Source organism: Gallinula chloropus (assembly GCF_964237585.1).
Source record: "Gallinula chloropus genome assembly, chromosome: 7".
NCBI classification, from domain to species: domain Eukaryota; kingdom Metazoa; phylum Chordata; class Aves; order Gruiformes; family Rallidae; genus Gallinula; species Gallinula chloropus.
In genome coordinates, this window is record NC_140092.1 from 5,070,651 (window position 1) to 5,090,720 (window position 20,070).

Sequence of the window (20,070 nt, forward strand, 5' to 3'; positions counted from 1 at the left end):
CATGGGGAAGAACTTTTACCCAGGGAGGGAGGGTGAGGGAGCCCTTGGACAGGCTGCCCAGGGAGTGTGGAGTCTCCATTGCTGGAGAGATTCCAGCCCCGTCTGGACACCGACCTGTGCAATATGAGGTGGGGAGCTGCTTTGGCAGGGGGGTTGGACCCGATGATCTTTTGAGGTCCCTTCCAACCCCTATGATTCTCTGATCAGTGCTGGTATTACAGGGGTGTATTCCAGCAGTCTGTTAGCAAGGCATGTAGTAGTGTATGGCAGCAGAGTTAAGGCAGAAATCAAAAGGAGTGACTTTTTCAGAGCAGAGAGGGGTGTTTTTTGTTTGTTTTGGGGTGGGTTTTTTTTACACTCAAGTTTGCTTAGTAAAAAAACAACTAAACTTTGTGTGCACCTGCTCTGATAGTGGACTAAGCCAGGCTAATGGCTAGGTCCTTTCCCCACTGCTTATATGCCTGAAACATAAGCACCTGTACACATCTGGAGACACTAATCAGGTAAAGCTTATGGCTATACCTCCAACCAACTGGATTTGTAAAAACAAGTTTCACAGCAATACATTGTAAGGGTAATAAAAAATAAAGTGGCAACTCAGAATGTTGGCAAACATTTTGTAATTTTTATATAAAAATCTCAGTAAGAAACCAAGCAGAATATCTGACGGAAACATCCGCCTTACAATGAGTTCAAAAAAACCTCACAAAGGAAAAAGAAAACAAGGAAAAAAAACAACAAAAAAGGGAAAAGTAAAATTCCAACCCCCCAGAATCCTTTTTAATTATAAACCAGAATATCAACAGAACACTTAAAATAATCTCAGATTGTTTGGCAACTTATCACATCATAACAAGAGACACATTTGATCATAAGAAAAGTTTAACTTTATATACAACTTCAACTTGAACATTTGCTCTTACCAGAGTTAATATACATTAAAAAAAGATTCTGGCAATAATACCAGGTTCTATTTTTAATACCTGTGTATAAAATGTAACATAAAATGCTGAAGCTCTATAGTTAGGAGAAGTGATATTTGATTTTGATGGGTCCCTCTTGGTTGAAAAAGACAAATACTGAAAGAACAGGTGTTTAGTTGCAAAATAAAACTTGTCATTTCAGGGTACTGTTGGCTGACCGTGAGTAAATCTAACCTAATACTATTCATTTCTTGAGGCTGGTAGTAAATTCACAAGTGAAAATAGAATCTAGTAAGATTTACATCTTAAACTTTGTCACAAATGTGAACAGAAAGGAGCAGAGTCCCTTTCACTATGCTAAACTACTTCAATGCATGCGAGAAAAATACTTGACCAACTGTCTGAGGGTTGTTTTAGAGAACTTCAGGTTTAAGACAGCCCTGGGGGAGCGGAGGGGAAGTTTCCTACTGACATCTGCATAGAATGTAAAATAGAGAATTAAAAAAACCTAAGGTATATACTAAAGTTTACAGACCAATGCTTTCCATATAATAAATAAAATGTCCATCATGGATTAAATTCATACACAGAGTAAAATACAACCTATTTGTACAAGTTTATATACAAAGTGTATTAGTAGGCCCAGAGGTGCCTCATGGGTTGGAAGCATCTGCATTAGCACATGTCACATTGGGAAACCCCAACTTTCCAAGTCTGTGATAAAATATAGAACTACTTTGTTTTTCATTCAGATACAAAGTAAACTTATTTCTCATCTGAAATAAATGTACATAATATTCTGTATAAACAATAGTTTATAAAGCTGTTTAAAGTTTAACTTAAAAGTACTGCATTGATTAACTTAGAGCTCTGAAACAAGCACGTGCAAATCCCTTTGCTTTAAAAGAAACAGAAGCACAGATGGTTGGTGTGTTTTTTGTGTAGTTTTTTTTCCTTTTGACTCTTCCAGGAACAATACTAGCTGGCAAAGATTATCGTTTTGCTTTCTTCACTGGTGTCTCCTCTGTTCTCTGCTGGCTTTTCCTCCGTACCACCGTTGGGCTGTCTTCCCTTTTACGCTTGGCAGACTGCACCTTTAACCTGAAAAAGCATTATTAGTTATTATCATGTAGTGTAATGACCTGCAAAACAAGAAGGGTGGTCAGGTGATGAACTACCAGGACATATTATTTAAAAGATTACTGCTAAAGCATTAGATACCAGCACAGCCCATGGGGAGACCCTACAAACCCTCATCACATCTTTGCAGGATGCTGCATACTAATCCTGGCTGCTGGAGAGTGCTCCAGATTAGAATTTAGGGCTGGGTATCTCCTCCTCCTGCCTTTTTCTGTTTCTGAAAGACTTGTAGTTCATTATATACATTACCTTGCACTCTCATCTCTCAAAGACAGGAGAAAAGCAGCAATGGCTTAAGCCTTGCATAAACAAAAGGGAGTTAAGGACAGGTGCCAGGTACCCTTATCTGGATTTAAGCACCCATATATAAGCCCATCACGCCTTAGCTTGAGTGTAAGGCTGCATGGACACTCATAGACATGAGAATTAATTCACATGAGGTGAACTGTGAGAGCTGATCAATGCAGGATACACCTGTTCCTGAGGTTCAGTTTGGAGATGCTGCCACACTTCAGAGTTTACAGACAAACTACACGCTGAATAGCGACTGCACAACACGTTCACAGCTCCCTGGGGGTTTTACACTGTGATCTCCACTTCAAAAGTTAAGAAGTGCACCAGGGAAGCAGGGAAAGGGAAGCATTTTCAAAGCTTGACCTAAGGACTCTCAGAGTTTCTCCTCTTTTATCAGCTGATCTTAGAAAGATCTTTGAAGCATCAGAATCACATCACCACTGACTGCTTTAACCTACAGCTGCTCTTCCCCCTGTTCAGGAAAGAACCGTAACTCAAGAGAAAGTAACAGGATTTTCAGATTCTCCCAAGAGGTTTCTGAGGAAAAAGAATTCTAGGCTTCCAAATGTTAAAGGAAGGAGGAAAAAAGGTGTAAACAGAAGAAAATCCTTTAAAAGCTTTTATGTATCACAAAGGAGTGAAGCCTGACTGCTGTTCAGATCCTGAAGCAGTCTATTACATATACGAAAAGGATCAATGTAACAGTTTCCAAAACAAAGAGAAGTGAGTTCAACTTTAATACTTACTGTGTCAATGGAGGAGATTTATTAACTTTTGTGTCACTTGGAGATCTTTTTTTTACTGCTAGGTTCTGCCGTTTTCTAGGAGAAACTGAACCTGGACTACTGCCTTTTGAAGTTGCACGTGTGGTTGGCTTGCTGGGCTGCTTTCTGTAACACAAAATAATGAGAAATGTATATATAACAAAATGCTTTTACCCAAGTCACTTTCTTCTTGCATTCCAAGTGCAGCAAATTAAGACTGCACAGTATTTGCAACAATTAAATCAAAGTTGCCAAAAGAAACAGCAAGAGAAATGTGCACAAAATGCCAAGCTGTGTATTTTCACAGCAAACGTAGAATCAAGAAGCTACTTTAGTGACAATGTTTAGTATTTCACTAAATAACAATCCTAGTTCCAAATCTGCAATACTTCTGGTACCTAAGCACCCATGTTTAAAAAAAATAGCTTGTAGTACCAGCAGAAAGACAGAAGAAGCAATGGTGAGAACAGGCTGCAGAAAAGAGCATCTGCTTATCCAGTGCAAGAGAAGGCTTCATATCAGCTTGTCTCCAACAGTTCAGCAACATGAGAAACTGGTTGCTGGTGATCAACTTAATAAGCTTGGAAAACAGGTTACTTAAGTCAGAAAAACTGATAATCCAACAATTCTGAAGATGAAGCAGCAAACAGCCCCTTCCACAGAATGATCCCTAAATGCTACTTATAAAACACAGACTGTTTGCAGGACCTTAAGGAAGAGAAGCTTTGTTACTGCCAGAGCTAGAAAGACAGCGGTGTAAATCTGAGACAAACCAAACAAATCTATAAACACAAGAGACAGATGTTCCCACAAGCAAGCAGAGTGAAAACACTCATACATAAACTAGAGTTAACAATTACATGAGACCAAAGGAAGCCCCTTTGTCTTTACTAAAACACAACTGTTGTTTCCCAAGTGGTAGTGGGATCTGTCACAGTTTTTATTTAAAAGAAGACTATAGGATTACTTTCTGATTCAGCTCTGGAATTATGAATTCAAGAGCATGCTTCAAATAAACCCCACAGACCAACATATAATACAACATCCTTTAGGAATGAAGTAAATCTGGTGAATTTACAAAGCTCACCATAAACATAAAACCAAAGCCTGGACTCCCAATTCTGTTCTGGATGGCAGCAACATATATTAAAATTTCCCAAAGCTGATTATCTGTCTTTGTTTCCACAACAAAATTAAGAGGATGAACTCTGCTATAGTTCAGATTGCCTACAAAAAGGTAAACCTATGCTAAGGGAGGTGAAGAATGGTTTCTCAAAAGCAGAACTCTTGCTACCACACTAGTCTTCTGCAGTAACATTGCTTTCTAGTATGGTGATCTGCAAACTCAGAGGTTAAATCCTTCAGTACTGCTGATTCATGCATTTAACCTGGGTAGCATTTGGAAAAAGCAGCAGACATGGATAATTATATTTTCACTTTGTCCCAACTCTAAGCATCAAATGGTGAGAAGTGCAGCCAAGGTCCCTTTCTACCTATCAGAACTAAAAGTGCCCTTGGACTCAACTTCTGAGACATCACTGGGTTGAAGACTGCCAACAGGATCAATCCTTACCTTCGGACATATTCAAGTATGTCTTTTTCAGTCCCTAACAGTTTCCCCACCTTCCCCCCTTTTGTCTCTTCATCCCTAGAAAAGTGGTGCTAAAATTAGAACTAAAATTTAGGAAGCTCTCAACAATTTAAAAAGAAAGAAAAAAAGAGAGCAAAAAGCAAGCAATGAAATAAACTAAACCAATCAAACCCCACAACAACTGAGAACAATGCAGAAAACAAGCCTGTGATGAGTGTACACACACAGCTACCTTTGTGCCTCTAATCTTGTGGCTGATCTAGTTGTGGCTCCGGCGTGTGCTTCATCATCTTCCTCCTCCTCTTCTTCCTCACCTTCCTCCTGCTCTTTTAGTTCATCTTCAGAAGATGTTAGTTTCCGACGTTTTCTTTCTGGCTCCAGTGTTTCTGTCCATGTAAAATTTTACACATGTGCTATAATTTTCCAAAAGCCCTCCAAAAGGATATGGACACTTAGTTTAGAAAAAGTATTCTATTCACAAATCCCATTTTAAGTAAGTAATTTTCCATTTCCTTTATGCCTCCACATTTTAAATTCACACTTGTTTGACTTCATCTTGCTAACACATTCAACCACAGTTTACTTACGCAGCTCCTAGCCAGAATTCATAGAAAATTCATGAGGCTTTATAGAAGCATCTGGGATGTAGCAATTCTGACATGAGATTACAGCAATTTACACGTATTTACATAATATTTACCCTACTGTAACTCAATGATTTTTTTCTCAAGAAAGGAAAATTGAATAAAGCTTATCTTGTTGCTATTAGCAATCAGAAAGGCACAGTAATATCTTCTCATTCTGCTAGGAGCAGCACAGTTTCACTGTTTTTACCAGTTTCCTCTGATGGAAGCAGAGAACGCCTGGGCTTTCTTCCCCTTTTCCTCACAATCATTTCTGTTTTCTCAGCTTCATCTTCCTGAAAACAATAAAATGGAAGCATGAGCAATTTAATTCATACAGAAGACAGACATTTTTCATTACATACTGCTTATAAACTCATAGATTAAAATGGTTGCACTTACATTTGTTGTTTCTTTCTTATTAGATATGTCTGTACCTAAAAAGAATGAAAAGAACAAAACTTAACCCTGAGATTCAAATCTTTCATGGGTCAGTTTAAAAAGGAGTTCTTCCAAACTGTCAGATTTGTGTAAATGGTTCAGAAGCTCAGAAAACACAGCCCCCATCTAATTTAGATTATGGCTTTGTTGTATTTTGTTACAGAGACTGAAGCAATGATTAGTACTTTAATTAGTAAGGTTTCATATGACTGACATAATTTATTGCTTTGTTGCATATGCTGTTTTAATGGTGAAGCAAAAGTTACTTACCCCTTTTAACTACTGTCAACCAGTTACAGAATCACAGACAAATTTAGATTGGAAGGGGCCTCTGGAGGTCATCTAGCCCAAACTCTCCTTCAAAGCATGAATTGATCGGATAACACTGCTCAAGATCCTGTTCAATCCAATCTGGAGAGAGTCTACAAGCACAGTCCCTCCAGGCAATCTGTTCTAGTGCTCAACCACACCCATGGTGAAGCACACAGATGGCTGTAGCTCAAAGAGACTGTATTTAAAACCTGTGTACTATCTGGCATGCCAATTTCATGACTGACTTTGCTGAGGTACTTCCTATTTCCAGTTCAGTACCACTGACAGACTGGCCTGTGCAAGCTGAAACACACTTATAACCCATGTCTCAACCTGACCTCTCTCCATGGGAGATGCTGATCACTTTGACCCTGACTGTGATCAGAAAAAGATTGTTTCACTATGTTTTTGAGTTCTTGTCAACTGGAATTATCTGCAGCACTCCAAGAACAAAAATCCTTAGCAACAGAAGAGGAGGAGCAACCTGCACAAAAGCAAGGTTTTATACCAAATTGCTGCCTACTTTTATTTTCTCAAAGCTACACAAAAGGTGACACAAATTCTAAACCATCACCATCAGACTGATACAGCAGAGAAGAATGTCAATGCAACGGATCAAAAACAGATCTCAGAGCAGAACTGTAATCCACAATTCACTCACTAATTCTTTAGAGTTCTTTTGTTAAGGTTACTGGGAAAAACTTTTACACAAAAGCAAATTAAATGAAACAAGCCAGAAAGATATTTATTCAATAAAGAAATGCAATAAAACATAGGACCATCCACTGTATTAAGTGTTTTACACAAACTAAGTCTAATATATAATCAACGTTTACAAGTTCTGTTGTGTTCGACAGACAGATACTTAAAAATTCTGTTACATTTTGGCAAATCTGTAGGAAAATGTTTTTGACTGAAGAATATTCCATGTCAGCATGAGACATGCCTTTCTTAACAGACACAACCCTCTCTTTAGGATGTGAAAACTTACTTCTGCCTCAAGTATAAAACCAAGCAGCTATAATATTAAAAAATATTCTTACTAATTTAACAGCAGCAACCACTGATTAGTGGAACGTAATTTTAGCTTCAAGTTGTGTGTCAGTGTTACAGGAGGATGCTGCCTTCAAAAACCAGATGTCTCTTTACTGCAGGAGTTGCACTGGCCAAAGAGAAACTCTCTTGTGAAGCAGACACACATGAGCCTGTCCCTGCTGCAAACCCTTGTGCACAACACCCAGAGATCACCAGAATAAGTGAACTGCACAGAGGGATTCTGCTTTCTTTCCTCTCCACTGCCAGGGGTTCCCAACCCCTTTTCTCACAGGAGTGCTGACAGATGCTGAAAAGTTTAACAAGGTGCTTCAGCCAATTTAAACACTCCCCTTAACATTGTTGTGACATCAGCCTTTTTTACCTGAAAAACACAGTGTTACTTAACACATTAAATGAAGCACTAAGCAGACAGTCAAGGTGTCTGCCTTTTGGAATAAAAAGCACACCAGAATGCACTTTTACACCTTTTCCCTATTCTTGCCTGTTCTCTTTGCAGTTGAGAGAAACCAAGTACCACACAGGCAGCAAACCCTCCAGGGACAGCTCTGAAGCCTCTGGATTAAAGCTGATGCTTAAACAAATGGGGAGAAAACAGGAAATAGTCCGTATGTGCAGTGCAGCCAGATCAGTATCTCTAGAAAGCTTTTGGAAGCTCCAGATTTGTTTTGAATACTTGTTTTCTCAGATTTGTTGCATGAAAGCTTGGAATTGTTTAAAACATTTTTTTTTTAGCCTGCCTTTCAGCTTCATCTGCTTCCTCAATGGTTTTCAAAAATCTGTTTTATGAATGGCTGTAATTAAAGACACATTTAACCAACCAGTGCAGTACAGACTCCACACCCCCCAAAAATTCTCTATGCTGTCTAAAATACACCAAGTTTGACCTCTTAAAAATCAGAGGTCTGAACATGGAAGGAAAAAAAAATCAAAAAGCACCTATTTCATTTGGCTTTAGTTTGAAGCTCTAGAACTGAATTTCTGAGTGAAGTTGAGTGATAATCTTCAAATATCTTACAGCAGTTGTGAAAGGAAAGATAAATATCCCCTCAAGCCACCACTCAGTTCTTTCATTTTATCTGTGGCTTTGTGTAATTAACAAAATTCAAAGTTTTATAAGTTAATGTAATCAGTGTGATAAGTTGCTGTATGAAAGAAAATAAGCAGAAATGGCAAACAGTCACTAACAGTCAAACGGGATCCCAACCTGCCACGTGCCTATCCACACAAACAAGTTGCTCAGTATATTCTACATCTAACAGTGCTGCTGCATCTTTGAAACAAGTTCTTATTAAGCTGCTACATTTGAAGGAATTTGGGCAAGTCTTCACTTGTCTGTTTACTCAGATGTTTTCACACACTAATAAAACTGGCTGCCAGAAAGGATGTTTAGGAAGGACCTATGTGATTTTCTGGAAGAGCCTTTTCTAATTCTCCAGTGTGTAGGTTTTTTTAGTTTGTTTGGTTTGGTTTTTTGGTTTTCTTTTGTTAGAGCAGGTATCATTTGCTTACCTGTTTGAGGGGGTTTTCCTCTACTTGTAAAGATAGGAAACTGCAGCTGAAATTGAAAAAAAAAAAAGTATTTTAACTTAGAAAAAGAGAAATAAATCAGAAAAACCCAGGAGAGTATTCCATAAACACAGAAACTTGCTTCCATTCATAGACCACACCTGCAATCTAAGAAAAATGAACATTCCAATGAACATATAGAAGTTTGCACTGACGTTTAATAGCACTGTGCATTTCTCCACTTGTGACAGAAATTTGAAATTAGTTAAATCAGCCCATAAACAAGAGAAATCATAGCAGTTTCAGTAACTTCTCTGACACTAAAATGTTGCATTAGAAGGCAAAAAGCTAAAAGCAATTTAAATTAAGTTCCTGAAAGCTTAAATTATCAACAAGACAAAAAGAAAAGCTTAGTGCAGTCACTTTATGTAATCGCAGGTGCAGATTTGTGGAATTCTAAGTCTGCAGAATTTTACATTTACCCAGAGTGCAGGAAGAGTTATGTATAATTATGTGTAATAATGTCATCTCCTATGATCACTGTCCAAAAAAATCCAGTTGTTTTTATTACTGAACTACCCTTTCTTTGAAGGGGCTACATCTTCTCACAGCAGTCTAGGGGCAAGTGCCATACAAAGATCTCAGAGGGAGGGCAGGTATCATTCCTTCTGACTGACACACCAATCAGTCATGATGAAGGGGTACAAGTAGTCCAACTAGAACAAGATGACTCTGTTCCAGTACTGAGGGTGCCAAGGTGTATCTATTTTGAAGGGATTTATAAATTATTTTGAATTCTTATTTGAAACAACAATAATAAATAGGTCACACACAAAAAAGGAAAAAAAAAAGACCCCAAACTCCCCCAAAAAAGACTCCAAACCCCACAACAGTTCAAATAACATTCCATGAAATTAGTATTGGGGGGAAAAATAATTAGGAAATATTAGGATTTCTGTAAAAAACCCATTCCACCAGGGTGTAGATGAACCCAAAGGGCTGCCTGAAATGCTGTGGGGACAGAACCAGTCAGGATGGGAACTCCTGCTCCCTATAAACTGACCCCCATGCCAGCTGGCACCTCACCAGGCAAGCAAGCAGAAAAAATAACTTTCCATACAACTTTATTTTTCAAATCAGCTCTTTTCTACACAAATACTGTCTATCCTGTCATGCAGGAATCCCCAAGAGAAGAGCCTTCCACCAGAATAAATCCAACAAGTTGCAGTCCACAGCTATACCTGATCTATTACTACCCTGTGCTGTCTGTAATGCAGCTGGATGGTAGAAACACTCCCCACCAGAACAATTTCTTAGCAGTAAATGTACTTTGTGTGGGGTTAAAAATTAAGATTTTTAAAAGACAGAGGCGGGTTTCATGAGTTCTTAAATGACTAACCAGCAGATGCCTATCTTTTGAATGAACTGTACCATAGAGAATACAACTACATTACATACTACTTATTTTTTACAGATATTCAGAGTTCCTACAAGCTACTACTATGATAGGTTCAGTAGGGACAAAAATCTAAAGTTTTCAAGACAAAGTCATTTAATCTTCAGGACAAAATTACTCTCAGCGCAAATTAAGACACATGCACACAATCAGGTTTTCACCCTGTGTACAATCAGACTGATTGTCTGTGCAACACTTAGATTTGTATTAAGCATGTTATAGTATGTTTGATCCTGTTATTTGCTGTGTTCCAACTTAGTACCACATTTTGCTTACAAAATTCAGTTATACTAGGAAATAGCTGTTTGCTGAGACTGAACTCTGTTTTCAAGTTTTCCATAAGAAGTTTCTGACATACTGTTAACTGCTAAACAGATAAATGGCTCTTGAATTACTGTGTTTAAAAGCACCCAAACAAAATAAAGGCACTTACATTCCCACTGCTCATATCAGCTTTTGACTCCCCACCTGAGGGAAAAAATATGAATTCAGAACTTGAACGTCGGTGTTCTCCTTGTTTTTCCACACAGGTATTATGAACTACTTACCACCAGGCTGTACAGTTTCAAGAGGGTATTTACGAGGCCTCCCCCTTTTCCTTTTCACAATTACAGGCTGATTTTCCTACAGAAGGTAAAGGAGAAAAGTATTTCAGTTACTCTAATAGACTTTTAGCATTTGACCAATGTAAGACAAAGATTGCTAATGTCACAATGCAGCAGAGGCAGATGAAAAGCTTGTCAGTTTGAAGGGATAGATGTGTCAGGTTTCATAGGAAGAAACCTATGAAAACAATCTATTATGAATTCCACTGATGTAACTAAACAGCAGCAAGAACTGCTGTTCTTACAAGAACCCCAAACTTTGTACCTTGTGACCCCTTTTCCCAATGCCATCCATGTAACAGTTGGGCAAGGCAAAATCCTAATTATGCCAACATACAGGTTGGTGCCGTTCTCTATATAAACAGGGACTTCAGTAAAGAAAGGCTCCTTTGAAGTCTAAGCTTTGAAAGACAACTTTAAGTAATGAATATATTCAGATAAGTCACAAATATCCCCAATCTCAGACCACAAAGTCCCCAAAAATAGACTTCCTCCTGTATACAAGGAAAGAAGGTTAAGTGCCTCATCCAGTGTTCACTAAAGTCTAGCTACGTCTCCCTCTGCAGTGGACCAAGCCTTGAGTGTAATAATTTAGTCTCTAAGTTTTCTTTCACTTTCAAACTAGAGACAAAAAATAGTAAAAGACAAAACCCAACAAGTTTACAAGAACTGTGTCCATTTCTAGGGACCAGCAGCAATTTCACCCTCTGCAGTTCAGACATGTGTTAACAACCACCACTGTACAGTATCACAAGTACTCACCTAAGAGGTAACTAAGGCTTCAAAAATTTGAGTGATGTTTTTGTAAAGCCAAGTCATATTTACTAGTGACTCAACTGTTACAAGGTTTTCAGAAAACGTGGTTTCTATACAATACAGCTCTGTACAATTGCTTTTTAGAAAATCTGTAAGTTGATTAAATTTAGGAAGAGTCATTTTGCAATAATCAGCAAGTAAAGGCTACTGGTCACACACTTTGTGACAGAACCACATGAGTCTTTGGTAAAGTCAACTTTACAGTATCAAACAAATTTTCACAGCTTTTTCTTTACTGTGAAGTCAAAGGTTTAACACTGCTGTCAATAGAATAGTACTTATTTTCAGTGTGAACCTGATTAATCTCAGTTAGTTAACATGAGCAAGAGAACTCACCTCTGGAGAATTTTCATTTGATTCTAGACTGTGCTTTTCCTTTTCAGAAATTTCCTCCTCAATGGTAAATTCATCTTCACACATAAACAAAAAAACAGTAAGAGACAAACTGTATGACTTTGTTTTTATTAGACAAAAGAAAAAGGTACAAGCCATAACTTCTGCACTAAAAGCATTATTTCATGATTTGGACCAGAATTCCTCAAAAATAGCAATAAAAAAAAATTCAACACTACTTGCCTTGTGGCAACAACATACTGGTCTGCCAGAATGCTTCCCTTACACTAGATATCTTAGGCTTATTGTCTATTTAAGGTAAAAACAAAAGCTAGAGATGATGACCCACTGTAAAATGTTAAGATAAACACAAGCTGCTATTCAGTTTTCTCTCATGTCCCATGTAACAGGAAGCTGAGGATACAAGCTCATTGCATAACAGTTTCAGTTTGTCAACACGCTCACTGCAGAGACTAAACTATTAATAGGTCAAACTAACGTCAGGGAAGATACCCTGTTCACACCAAAACAGGTTGAAGCTATGCCAAAGCCAGTATCAACACTGGACACAGCATCTTTTCTTATTTATTTTAGTGCAATTAAGTCAACTTGCACACTCTTTCCTGGCTGGTTTCTCTACAACAACAAACAGGACCCATTTTGATGGTGAATATGTCCTCTTTTTTATGTCCCCATGGAAGGACACCTCTTATTTGTGGTCAGAGTTGGGAGGAGCTGTTGTCACACAATGCCTGTGCTACTCCCCTACCTGTTTGTTTGCAGTTACCCTCCTACCCAAGGTACATACTGAAGCAATAATGGAGTGAATGGGTGATAGTACAGCTCTCACTGTTAAGGCAGCTAGGATTAATGCATCATTTGGTAACAAGAAGAGAATAGACAGCAACTAGAGAATATATGCAAGCATTTGATGGGATCAAGTTCATAACTACTCTCAGAAGCATTCAAAAGGAAGAGGAATTACCATTCAATATGGGCTCAGAAAATTGCCCAGAGCAGGTAGTTTCATTACCTTTTTCTTCCATAGAACTTTTAGGTGATTGCTTCACATTGATTTCTTTGGACACTTCTGCTGCATTGCCTGATACAACTTCCTACATTATTTTGAAACAACAAAAAAAGGAGCATTTTACCACAAATTAAAGATCACTGTCAGTTACTTACACCACACCAACAAAACAACCCTGCCAAACCCAATACACAAGCACTTATTTTACTCATCAGGCTTTTGTAATGTCCCTTAAAGACTTTGATGCTCATAAATCTCATCAGCATCAGTGTGTTAAATAATCCCAAATATTCTACACACATTCTTAATTTGTCCTGAATTCCTATTTTGACACAGAATGGATCAGTGTAAACCCAGAACGTGGATAAAATCCCTGATTGGTCTGACCATGAAGATGCCAAACTGACAATGCTCCAGGTGATCCCAAGTTCCTTAGCATACAGTACCAGCCCTGCTTTTTTTTAAATTATCTTCCCCTTGAAAAGTGCATAACAACACTCTTTAGTCACTTGTTTTGTATTCAAGACAATGAAAAAGTACTTTAAAGTTCATAATGAAAATACCTCCTAATATAAACCACTTCAGAAATAAGACTTCAATCTTATTTACATTACAACTATAGAACATTAAGAGAATGTTCTTGAAAATACCTTGATGTTATCAGGCTTTATTTTGGAAATCTGACTTTGTTCATCATCTTTTCTCCCATCCTGAGTAATTGGCTGGCTGCCTGCAAAAACAAAAACAAGTTCAAATGTTAAATAAGTGCCTTCTGCATTTGTCAGATTTTGATGCTGCTTTTGTATCAGCTCATCATTAGAGCAATTCAAAAGAATCTGAAAAGCAGCATCTTACATACAAAAATATGAACAGAAAGTTATGCTAAGCCTTCTTTGAAAAGGGAAGAAAAAACAATTACAAAAAAAGGATGCCATGTTTCTTGTGGCACTTCTTTGTTCATTTGTTTTAAAGATAAACTCAATTTTCAAATTTGACAGGTACTACAACACCAAGAAAAAACATGAAGGTTAACTTGAACTCACCCAGAAACAGAGAAAGCAGTTAACACTATATGGGACACTACAAAGAATATAGCCTGGCTTCTAATAAATGAAATTTAAAAAAATCATCTTAGAAACAGAATAAAAACTTACAAAAAATGGCATTAATTATCCTAATAGGGTTTTTCTTTTTAAATTGTTCTGATGCTGAAATTACAACAACATGAGGGCAGAGCTTGAATAGATTTACGTAAGAAGACACGTGGTTATGATGCTAACCAAATGTCTCACTTAATTCTAAGTTAAAATTTATCTCACTTCATTGAATGATGTAAACATTTCTAGATTGGACTGACTTCCTTCTCACTTTTTGCTTCTAGAGATACAAGGTTATACTAAATCTTAGTTCTTTCCTTTCCAGTCTAACAGAAGGCAGCATCCAGCCTCACAAAGCCCACTGAACAGTTAGATTTTCCTCTGGTTATCAACTTTCCTCAGCTTTGTATTTCTTCCCTGTGCTTTATTTAAAAATGATAAAATTAGTAATTAAAGATTAAACAATAAAGGTTCTTCACTTAAAATAAAAAAACTACCATAATACTCCTCTGTGCAGTATTACATTTGTAATATCTTAAACATAGGATTAAAAGGTGTTTTAGGAAGAACAATTACTTTGGAGGTGGGAACTCCTCATATTCCATTCTCTCCTCCAAAATACTTTTTTGTGGCCTAATCACTGTAAAGCTTTCTTTTGCAGCAGAAACCTTTGCATAAACTCATGCAGTTCTGTATCACTTACATTTTTCTTTATCCATTGTTCCTGAAGACTGTATTCCTTTAGCTCTATGTTCTTCAGTTACCTGGGTAGCCAAGTTTTCCACCTACATATAAAACAAAAAGAGAGACAACTCCTTAACTTCTTTTTTTTTTTTCCCCATAAATTTCATAAACACAGAAGGGAGAAAGCTTTCCTGCTTGCTACTTTCAAGCACAGCATACATTAAAACAGAAAGCAATTTATTCCTAAAGCTCAATTAGTGTTACTACTACAGGATTGTGTCATAAACCAGCTTCTGATTGTAGTATTTGCAGAATTTCTAATTGGCATTTTGTATGAAAAGAAGTTTCAGTTCTAATTAAGCACCCTACTATGTGCTTTACCAGCAGTTTATCATGGCAGTTCACACAAAGTAGTTTTAGACTTAAAAGGAGTGACCCATATGCAGAAACAGATGTAGTATCTCACTAGACCCAGGAATGTGGTCCAGCAGCTTCACAATATACTAATAAATAAATTTACTTCTGTTGTTTAAGAAACCATAAACACATTTTTAGCTTGTCATTTGTGTTGAAGGTCTTGCTTCTGCTTCACAAGAAACAATTCACATCAGTTGCAACTTTTTCAAGCATCCCTGTTATACTAAGTTTAAGTTCTCACAAAATCATAACAGACCACATTAAAATAACAGGTTTCTAGTCCTGATCAAGAGCCCCAAGAACAACCCAAATTTTTGTCCTCTATTCTCAAGGGGGAAAAAAAAAAAAAAAAATCTAACTTCTCTTTTCTGCCAGTGAACAACAGTATTGCAACAGTCATAAACTGTGGAATAACAATGCAAAAAGATTCATTTACTAGCAAATTTTAAAGACTAATTAGACATCAACCTACCCAGCTGCACAGCCTCAACAAAGGCTCTGCATACACAAAAATCGTATTTTCTTTTAGAGATTATTCAGTGTAAATGGAAGGAAATGCAAGAAAAAACCACCACAGATTTAGCAAAAAAACAAAGAACTTACATGAAATGTTTCTTTTTCTACAGCAATATTCCGCTGCAGCAAATCTATTAAAAAATAATTACAAAATAATCAGAAAAACTAAGCAAGAGTTAAGTACCATAGCATCCTTTGCTTCACCTCTCTGAAACAATTCAAGAGTACCTGAAACTATATAAAACTTACTTTCAATGTTGGAAATAAGAGGCATCCAATCTTCTCTTTAACAGTATTTGAAAAAAAAAAAAAAGAAAGAAAGAAAGAAAGAAAGAATATGGATTTCTAAAGCACAGGATAACTGAGAATCATTTTATGGCTAAAAATACAGGCAATCATGGGGCCATCATCTTTGAAATATATGGTAACTCTGACACTTCAAATACAGTTCTAGCATTTGAACAAACAACATTTTTATCCATCACAACCCTAGCTGCTGGCTCATGGGGTGAAGTCAAGCGTGCTAAAAACTGTAACATTATGCTTCCAGATAACTAAAAGTTTACATAACTGTGCTGGTGAGACCTGTAGCTGATTCAGCGTACATGAGGAAGTTATCCAGTTGCTAGACTCTGCTGATAAAGTGGAGCCCCAGCCTTCCAAATCACAAAAATGTGGAAAATAATTATGACTTACAGGAGCTGATAAGTGCTCTGCTTCTGAAAAAACATTCCACAACTTTCAAAGCTATTTCACATAAAGAGAATCATAAAGGAGCTGCCTGAGTGTTCTAACAAAACCCTTCGAAGTCTGATTCATAAAAGCAATACATTAATATTCTTATTTAAAAAAAGATGCTAAAACATTCTAAGCTGTTTGCCTTCCAGCTACATTAGGAACATAAACCTATGATCCAATAACACCCCTCTATTCTACATACAACTGAATGTAATTCGTAGCTCATTTCTTAAATCGACGTGTTTTAGCAACAGTTCTTCCACAGCCAGACTCTTTAGTTGCTCATCTTTCAATTTTTAAAGTAGTGTCAAATGAAGAGCTAGATCCTACCCACTCAAACAGCAACGATTTGTTTACATTCCAAGAAATCTTGGACTACTAAAACTACTATGTCTGCTATTCATACTCATGACAGAACACACATTTGTCTTTTAAACAACTTCCTTTTACGTATGTTGAGCTAGATGTACATATGTATGTATATAGATATATAAAGAGAGATTATTGTGTGATGGAGGGAAAAAAAAACCCACCCCACTTTCTACCAGAGCTACAAAGCATTATTCTTCCGTGTGTGTCATATCCAACATGATTTACACAACAAATGGATTTTCATTAAACATTTTACACAGAACAAGATTATCACACAGCTAGTGCAATCTGCACAATTTAAACTTTAAGTACTACTGTCTGTCTGGGTGACTGAAGTTGCAGAGTTTTTCAGGACAGGAGATAGAAAAGCTGAACCAGATTTTTCTGTACTGTGAGGTTTCTTTGAAGTGCCTGAAGTCCACATTCTTCTAACCCAGTCTCAGGGTTTACATATTCTTTCTTGTGAGCTGATCACGTCTCTTATCAGAGATAAATATATGCCACCACTAAACCAAGTATGTGAATTTAACCTACCCCAAGAAAAAAAAATAAAATCCAAAGTTTCATACCAATGCTTCTATCTTACCCTACTCCTATTTTTGTTTTCTATTTGGTAAATGGCTATTTTGGCATGCATGTCTAAAAATTTAGAAGCGAGCTTTACAGTGTGTCCTTTGATGGCATCTGGGCTTTCAGCTGCAACTTCCCATAAGAAGAAATGCATATTTAACCTTTATATGCAGCAGTATTGCTGGTACCTCTTGGAATTCACTTTAGTTTTGCCTGACACTCCATTAACCGAGGATTAACTCTCATCTGGTGGTGTTGTAAACATCTTGGTAATGCATCTGGAGCACGAAAATCCATCAAGATGGGAACAGAATAGGGGTTTATTTCTGCTTTAATAAGAAAGCCAAACAATTGCAACACATTTTAAAATAATGTGATTTTTTTGGGAACTAGCAGATTTTTGAGTTTCTTTTTGTCCTATTGAAAATTAATTTTATACATAGAAAAGGAATTACTGAGCACAGATTCAGATTCAGCTTGACTAATTGAGATTTCCAGCTAGGCAATTGTCTACTTATAAACGCTCTTCAAATTTCAGCAGATGGCCAGAAATATGTTAATCTTTGGAAAGCAAGGAAGAAAAAAGAAACACCACCTTTCTGTAAAGTATCTGTGACTTAAGCCATACAGTACTTACTCTTGTATCCCCACTGGGCCTGTCACAACACCCAAAATGGGAATGTTGTAAGTTTGTAAGGAATAAAGCCATACTTGGGGAAGTTTCCCTATCTTTCCTGGGCAAGTATTTTTCTGTGTTTATTGATTTTGAACAGAATGTTAGCAGTCCACTTTTAAAAAAATCCTAAATGCTTTCCACCTTTCTTCCAGTATATCATATTGGAAGAAAAGGCTGACCCCTCCTCCTTTCCCAGAAACCAAATGCAAAGCCACATAAGCTCCTAGAAATATCAAGAGGATTTCTGCAGGCTTTGATTCAAACTCTCTACACATAATATCTATAGAATCTACAACCCTTCCATCATAAATCATAGTCAAATCAGTAGGAGAAGTTGTTAATAGAATAAAAATTACCTTTCTGAAACTCTTTAGTATGAGCATCCACATATTCCTCTTCACTTCTTGGACTTCCAGGCTGTTGTGGCTAAACACAATATATAAACAAACAAACATGCTGAAGATAACCAGAACAAGTATGTTTCATTCCACTCCCTCACACTGTCTTATGATCTCTAAAAGTCTTTAAAAGCCTTCTCAAGACAGCAGCACAAATACTAATAAGGAACACTGGCAGAGCTAAGTCATACAGTACAGTGCCTAACCTTGCCCTCAGAGTGAACACTCGTAGCAGAGATGAGTTTAGAAAAGATCAAGAGAAATCTCAGGAAGTCAAGGCACAATGCTTACTCTAGTGATATTCTAGAAATAGTCACACATACAGAAAAATATGTATCTGTGATGTATAATAAGGTTTAGTGAACTCTTTTCAACTCTTAATTCAAGCTGCAGATCAGCCATGTGTTCCTCTTGCACAGATAATGCTATAAGGAGCTAAATGTACCGAAATCGGATCTGAACATCGCAAACTCAGATACACAATGAAATGAACAGCAGTGTCCCTTTACTCTTTCAAAGCACTAACAATTGCCAACTGCAAGTGCTAAGGCATGTATGACTGTTTTACCAGTACTATCCCAAGCAACATGCATACAGCATGACCAATTCTAAAACAAAAAGCAAACTTGGATGTCATGGTGACAGAAGCAGCGTAGCTGAGAGGGGGAAGTTTGCTCTACCAGAGAGTAGAGTGGGTAGCCCACAGCTTCAACACCAGCTGCTTAGAAAAGTACAGGTGGATAGCTTGGAAAAAAAAGAATGTCCAAGTGCCATTTTTGGTGCATAAAAATCAAAAGGTATATAGTAAGAAACCCTAGCAAGATGTGTGATTATACAAGAAACAGTATGGTCAAAGTTTTCAAAATAACATAAATACATAACAAATACCTCGTCAGTTCCCAAGTTCCTTTCAAATTCTAGTTCTTCTGCCAACTTTGGTAAAGCTGCATTATTGCCTAATGAAATACAAATATGTTAAAATTATTAGATTACACTATGCTGTATTTAGCTCATGCTACAGTAGGATGCTGTTTTGCAGCACTACCTTGTAAACACAGCACATTAATTTAATCCTTTCCTGCAGGCAATGGAAACAATACCAAGTCTGTCTGCAGAACACCAGTTCAAAAAACCCCAAACTCTGCATCTGCATGAATACTTCTATGTTCTCCTTAAAAATAAAAGGATTGGAAAATATGGACTATCAGAATTTACTGTGGTTTATGATTTTTTTTAACATTACAGAAAAACCCCAAATAAAACAACAAAGAGATTTTCAGACCAAATTCCAAAGAGCAAATTACTTCTGTATGAATGAATGCAGAGCTATGGGTTAGTACTGAAGGATAATAATTTTCTTTCAGAGACCATTAGATCTAAAGCCATAAGCTCTAGACCCATAATCACTGGAATTATCCAATTTCTATAGAACCTGAAAGCTCAGTACCTGCTTTCAGTGTCAGTGTAACTTCAGAAAAATCTTAAAACCCCACACATTTCATTCCCCATGAGAACAGCTGTATGCTTATAGGATCTGAAAAACAGCCCAATGCTTACAGCATCTTCACAGGATTTGTACAGCCTTTTTGGACACCTATTTCAGAAGCCTGCTTATACAGCTTTTCCTAAACAAAAAGAAATAGTTATAACATGGTAATTCACCAATGATGCATGTGAAGTGATTAAACTGTGATTGTGGTCCACAGACTAAC

General features: G+C 37.1%; 1 protein-coding gene across 1 annotated transcript in view; it reads right to left on the reverse strand.

Moving 5' to 3' along the window:
• Positions 1-603: 603 nt before the first annotated feature.
• BOD1L1 (biorientation of chromosomes in cell division 1 like 1) overlaps positions 604-20,070 on the reverse strand; it is a 36,485-nt gene continuing 17,018 nt past the window's right edge. The window contains exons 11-25 of the mRNA XM_084266977.1: positions 19,247-19,314; positions 18,317-18,386; positions 15,692-15,735; positions 14,691-14,772; positions 13,541-13,620; positions 12,894-12,975; positions 11,864-11,937; positions 10,655-10,730; positions 10,540-10,574; positions 8,654-8,699; positions 5,738-5,772; positions 5,547-5,631; positions 4,945-5,098; positions 3,104-3,247; positions 604-2,024 (exon numbers count right to left, since the gene is read on the reverse strand). Coding sequence (XP_084123103.1) covers positions 1,916-2,024; positions 3,104-3,247; positions 4,945-5,098; positions 5,547-5,631; positions 5,738-5,772; positions 8,654-8,699; positions 10,540-10,574; positions 10,655-10,730; positions 11,864-11,937; positions 12,894-12,975; positions 13,541-13,620; positions 14,691-14,772; positions 15,692-15,735; positions 18,317-18,386; positions 19,247-19,314 — 1,184 coding nt within the window. The 3' untranslated portion in view covers positions 604-1,915. The remainder of the gene's footprint in view (positions 2,025-3,103; positions 3,248-4,944; positions 5,099-5,546; positions 5,632-5,737; positions 5,773-8,653; positions 8,700-10,539; positions 10,575-10,654; positions 10,731-11,863; positions 11,938-12,893; positions 12,976-13,540; positions 13,621-14,690; positions 14,773-15,691; positions 15,736-18,316; positions 18,387-19,246; positions 19,315-20,070) is intronic.